The sequence below is a fragment of the Piliocolobus tephrosceles genome, chromosome 6 (assembly GCF_002776525.5).
Source record: "Piliocolobus tephrosceles isolate RC106 chromosome 6, ASM277652v3, whole genome shotgun sequence".
NCBI classification, from domain to species: domain Eukaryota; kingdom Metazoa; phylum Chordata; class Mammalia; order Primates; family Cercopithecidae; genus Piliocolobus; species Piliocolobus tephrosceles.
Genome location: NC_045439.1, coordinates 33,399,326 through 33,405,325, shown reverse-complemented (window position 1 = coordinate 33,405,325; position 6,000 = coordinate 33,399,326). Strand labels below are relative to the sequence as shown.

Genomic DNA, 6,000 nt, shown 5'->3' with positions numbered 1-6,000 from the left:
GATAACGTAAAACAAAAATCAAGTTGAATGGTGTAGAGTTGTAGTTACTCTGCACACCATGTGTTTTTCTTTCTGTGGGTCAAGGAGGATGGAGTTGCTGGTTACTGCCAATTGTGTGCTCTCTTTCTGCCCCTGAGAATGCTGTGCCATCTTCTTCTTGTCTTGGGTGGAATAATTATGTTGAGATTTTATGGACATAGCCAATAGCTTTTCCCATCAACTCCTTTGTCAGTCACCCATCCTTTGGGTGACTGAGAACATGCAGTGTTTGGTTTACACCAGGCTAATTTTTTCTGTCAGTCACCCATCCTTTTTTTTTTTATTATACTTTAAATTCTCACTCATAAGTGGGAGCTGAACAATTAGAACACATGGACACAGGGAGGGGAACATCACAGACTGTAATTTTTTGTATTTTTAGTAGAGACGGGGTTTCACCACATTGGCCGGGCTGGTCTCGAACTCCTGACCTCAAGTGATCTGCCTCGAACTCCTGACCTCAAGTGATCCGCCCACGTTGGCCTCCCAAAGTGCAGGGATTACAAGGCGTGAGCCATCATGCCAGCTGAAGATAAAGTTCTGTAAAATGTTAGCAAGGTGATGGCCCAAGCCTTGTAATTCCTGCACTTTGGGAGGCCAACGGGGTAGAACACTTGTGGTCACGAGTTCGAGACCAGCCTGGCCAACATGGTAAAACCCCATCTTTACTAAAAAGTCAAAAATAGGGGGCATGGGGCATGATGGTGGGCGCCTGTAATCCCAGCTACTCTGAAGGCTGAGGCAGGAGAATCACTTGAACCCGGGAGGCGGAGGTTGAAGTGAGCTGTGATCGCGCCATTGCACTCCAGCCTGTGCAATAAGAGTGAAACTCTGTCTCAAAAAAAAAAACTTCTTTTAAATAACACTGTTAGAATGTGTCTGTCATGAATGTTATACCCATTTTATACATGAAGAAATTGAGGTTTAAGGAGAGGTTGGTGTCTTGGCTATGTTGTATACTGAGTCTAGCCTTTGAAACCCATGCTCTTAACCACTAAGGTATATCTTCCCATTGTCTCCTGAAAACATAGTCTTAACTTTAATAAAACAGTTAACATAGTAGAAACACCGTATTTCTATAAAGGTATAGCTAAGGTATTTTTCTGCTAGCAGTGCTCTTTTGATATGAACAGTAAATTTACTCTGCCTTCTCTAACTTGTAATTATTGTGGCATTAAAACTTGTGTCAAGGCCGGGCGCGGTGGCTCATGCCTGTAATCCCAGTACTTTGGGAGGCCGAGGCGGGCGAATCACGAGGTCAGGAGATTGAGACCATCCTGGCTAACATCTTGGCTAACACGGTGAAACCCCATCTCTACTAAAAATACAAAAAATTATTCAGGCGTGGTGGCAGATGCTTGTAGTCCCAGCTAGTTGGGAGGCTGAGGCAGGAGAATGGCGTGAACCCAGAAGGTGGAGCTTGCAGTGAGCTGAGATAGCATCACTGCGCCTGGGTGACAGAGCAGGACTCTGTCTCAAAAAAAAAAAAAAAAAAAAAAAAAAAAAAAAACTTGTGTCAGATTTGACTTAAAATTAGACTACAGACCACTATAGAGATTAAGATTCCAGGTTTTGGTGCCTCTTTCATTGAAGAATGATATTCTGAAAATTAAAACATTTATAGAATGGTTCCTTAGCCACAAGAAATTCCTGTCTGAATTTGAGGATTCGTACCTTAAAATATCTTGACTATATTGTTAATTTTTATTTATTTTTAATGTGACAATTATTTTTCTCTTTTAGGTTATGGCTCACAGTTCACCCCAGAGCATTTTAGATGATGTTGCTATGGTAAGTTAGAAATTCACTATTTTTGTTTCTTTTAATTAAAAAAAAAATTTTTTTTTTGTCTTATAGATGGGGTCTTACTGTGTTGCCCAGGGTAGTCTTGAATTCCTAGGCTCAAGGGATCCTCCTGCCTCAGCCTCCCAGAGTGTTGAGATTACAGACATGAGCCACTACACCTGGCCAGAAATGCATTATTATTAATATTTTAATTAACATCTATATAAATTCACTTTTGAATTTGATTCACTTCCTGCCTATCTTTGTTCTAGAATCTTTTTTAGGCCTGAATTAAAACTTGAGTGGCCAGGTGTGGTGGCTTACGCCTGTGATCGCAGTACTTTGGGATACTGAGGCGGGTGAATCACAAGGTCAAGAGATCGAGACCATCCTGACCAACATGGTGAAACCCTGTCTCTATGAAAAATACAAAAATTAGCTGTGCATGGTGGCATGCGCCTGTATTCCCAGCTACTCAGGGAGGCCGAGGCAGGAGAATCACTTGTACCTGTGAGGTAGAGGTTGCAGTGAGCCGGGATCGCGCCACTGCACTCCAGCCTGGTGACAGAGTGGGACCCCGTCTCTAAATAAATAAATAGGGCTTTATTCTTTTCTACCAGTTCCGTTCATGTTTTCCCTATGCCCAGCACAATGTGCTAGAAGCATAATGTAGAACAAATGACCTGTAGTAGCGGGGAGAGAGGTATACAGATACTGAAACCTTGATGTACTTGTTTGAATTAGATATGTAGAAACGATAATGGAGGTAGAGGAGATAGAACATCTGATGGCATTGATAGCAGTTAGGTTAAGCATCACAGGGATTACCACAGAAACTGAGACATGTAGTTGTGTATGTATGTGTGTGTGTGTTTTTTAAGTCGGTTACATGTGCAGTTTTGTTATATAGATAAACTTGTGCCTGGGGGTTTGTTGAACAGATTATTTCATCACCCAGGTATTAAGCCTAGTACTCATTAGTTATTTTTCCTGATCCTCTCCCTCCTGCCACCCTCCACCCTACGATAGGCCACCTTGTGTGTTGTTCCCCTCTCTTTGTTCATGTTTTCTCATCATTTAGCTCCCACTTACAAGTGAGAACATGCTGTATTTGGTTTTCTGTTCCTGTGTTAGTTTGCTAAGGATAGTGGCCTCCAGTTTTTTTTTTTTTTGAGATGGAGTCTTGCTCTGTCGCCCAGGCTGTAGTGCAGTGGCGTGATCTTGGCTCACTGCAAGCTCCACCTCCCGGGTTCACGCCATTCTCCTGACTCAGCCTCCCCAGCAGCTGGAAATACAGGCACACGCTGCCACACCTGGCTAAGCTTTTGTCATTTTAGTAGGGATGGGGTTTCACCTTGTTAGCCAGGATGGTCTCAGTCTCCTGACCTTGTTATCTGCCCGCCTCAGCATCCCAAAGTGCTGGGATTACAGGTGTGAGCCACTGCGCCCTGCCACTAAACCAATCATAACTAGCATTTAAGTAATAAGTGCTTATTGTCAGTGGTTGAAAATCTTTTTTATACTGGTCACTGTTGTTGGCAGATGTTGATGATTGCTTCTCTTACACGTGTTGCTGTTTTGTTTCCTCTTTAGGTACTTGATGAAGAAGCAGAAGTTTTTATAGTCAAAATGTGGAGATTATTGATATATGAAACAGAAGCCAAGAAAATTGGTCTTGTGAAGTAAAACTTTTTATATTAAGAGTTCCATTTCAGGTTTCTTCTTCGCCACCCTTTTAAGGACTTTGAATTTTTCTTTGTCTTTGAAGACATTGTGAGATTTGTAATTTTTTTTTTTTATTGTAGAAAATGTGAATTTTTTGGTCCTCTAATTTGTTGTTGCCCTGTGTACTCTCTTGGTTGTAAAGTCATCTGAATCCTTGGTTCTCTTTATACTCACCAGGTACAAATTACTGGTATGTTTTATAAGCCGCAGCTGCTGTACACAGCCTATCTAATAATAATCTTGTTCTGCTGATTTGTTTCTTGTAAATATTAAAACAACTCCCCAATTATTTTGCAGAATTGCACTTAATATTGAAATGTACTGTATAGGAACCAACATGAACAATTTTAATTGAAAACACCAGTCATAAACTATTAACCACTCCCACTCTCTGTTGATCAGAAATGGCAAGCCCTTGTGAAGGCATGAAGTTTAAAATTGGAGTGCAAAAATTAGCAGACAATCCATTCCTACTGTATTTCTGTATGAATGTGTTTGTGAATGTATGTGTAAAAGTCTTTCTTTTCCCTAATTTGCTTTGGTGGGGTCCTTAAAACATTTCCTAACTAAAGAATAGAATTGTAAAGGAAAAATGATACTGTTCCAACCTAAAATGTCTGTTATAATTAGGTTATTAGTTTCCCAGAGCATGGTATTCTCGTATCGTGAGCAATGGTCTGCTAACTGGATGGGGTTTTCTTATTAATAAGCTGGCTGCTTCAGCTTCTCTTTTAAAGGAATGTGGATCATAGTGATTTTTCCCTTTAATTTTATTGCTCAGAAATGAGGCATATCCTAAAATACTGGAGAGTTGTATTTAATGCATTTTTGCACTTATTGGTCCGTAGTTGAAATCTGTTATATCCCTTTATTTAACAAAAAATTCATCATACCAAAAGTATAAGTGAAAACCCCCTTTAAAACAAAACAAAAAAATGAAGTAAAATTAGGCAAATTGACAGACAATGAGAGTTTTACAAACATGATAGGTATTCTGCTCGGCAATTTGTAAGTTTACATCTTATTTAAGGATAAAGGTAAATCATTCAAGGCAATTACCAACCACTAACTTTTTGTTTTCATTTTTGTCTTGTAGGTTTGTATCTTGTTTTACCTTGGCTCATTAGTGTTTAAAACTATACTGATGATGTGCTTAGAGAAATTCCTGGGGCTTTCTTTGTTGTAGATCAGAATTTCACCAGGGAGTAAAATTACGTGAAAATGTAACAAGTTTTAAACAGCTTTTCACACAAATTAGATGCAGCTGTTCCCATGTCTGAATACTTATTTAAAAGAAAGGTAAAGATTGGCCTGTTAGAAAAGCATAATGTGAGCTTCGGATTACTGGATTTTTTTTTTTTTTTTTTTTTTTTTAAACACACCTCGAGAGGACATTTGAAAACACTGTTCTTACCCTCGAACCCTGATGTGGTTCCATTATGTAAATATTTCAAATATTAAAAATGTATATATTTGATCCTGGGGACTCATGTTCTTTCAGAATCATGTAAATAAATGGCATCATGTTGTAATTGTGTGGTGCATACTAGAAAACTTAAAAATACGGGCTGAATTTTTTATGGACTTGATTTTTATGACTATTGGTATCTAAAGGTCAAGGAAGCCATTTACATTATTTTGGATGAATCTACTATACATCTATGGAAATGCCTCTTTTTTATTTTAAATTCTGGTTTCTTGACGGAAAATTTCAGAAAAGATGCCCCTTACCATTTTCGTTTATTTTTCAGTCTTTTCTCGGACACACCCCCAGCCTAAGACCTTGTTCGAGCAGTTTATTGTGTCTGTCTTTTCTTAATGTACCGCACAGTTGCTGTTTCTGAGGCATCATATTATGTTGTTTTTATTTAGCCACTATTAACATGAAGGTTTATTCAGGTAGATTTGATTTCCTTTGCTTGGTTTCTTCTCCTGCTCTGTCAAGTATACTTATCTTAAAGGGCCACTCTAAAAACAAGGAAGATCTCTTAATCTGAAACCTTTGGGGAGATGTACTGTGTACTGCATAACATCTCCAGTGAGGTTTGCGGCAGGACCTCAACTAAATATATGAATTTGTGCAAGTTCATATATTAAGGTTTCTGCAGCAAAGTGAAAATTGTTATAATAAATGTGGTAGAAACTGTTAATCGCTTAATGCCAGTTTAAATCATGTTTTGTAACCAAGCTTCAGTAAAAACCTTTAGATTGTCAGAGTTGCTTGTTTTTTAGAATTGTATATATAAAGAATTAGACATTAAACAGGCATATTCTAGTGTCTGCAAATACACATCAGAAATTTCTATTAAGTTGCTTGAACTTTGTGGGTTAATTTTACCATAAACCCGTGAATTAATTTTAGTTTGAAAACCTTATACAGTATGAATTCGTTTTGCCCTTTCAAGTTGTTATATAAAGAGCATGAAAATCTTTTTTTGGTGTTTTTTTCTT

At 38.4% G+C, this 6,000-nt stretch overlaps 1 protein-coding gene across 1 annotated transcript in view; it reads left to right on the top strand.

The window, feature by feature from the left end:
- The window catches only part of RBM25 (RNA binding motif protein 25), a 65,824-nt gene extending 60,697 nt beyond the window's left edge, over positions 1 to 5,127 (top strand). Inside the window, exons 17-18 of the mRNA XM_026455190.1 lie at positions 1,783 to 1,830; positions 3,418 to 5,127. Of these exons, the coding sequence (XP_026310975.1) occupies positions 1,783 to 1,830; positions 3,418 to 3,510 (141 nt within the window). The 3' untranslated portion in view covers positions 3,511 to 5,127. The remainder of the gene's footprint in view (positions 1 to 1,782; positions 1,831 to 3,417) is intronic.
- The last annotated feature ends 873 nt before the right edge of the window (positions 5,128 to 6,000 follow it).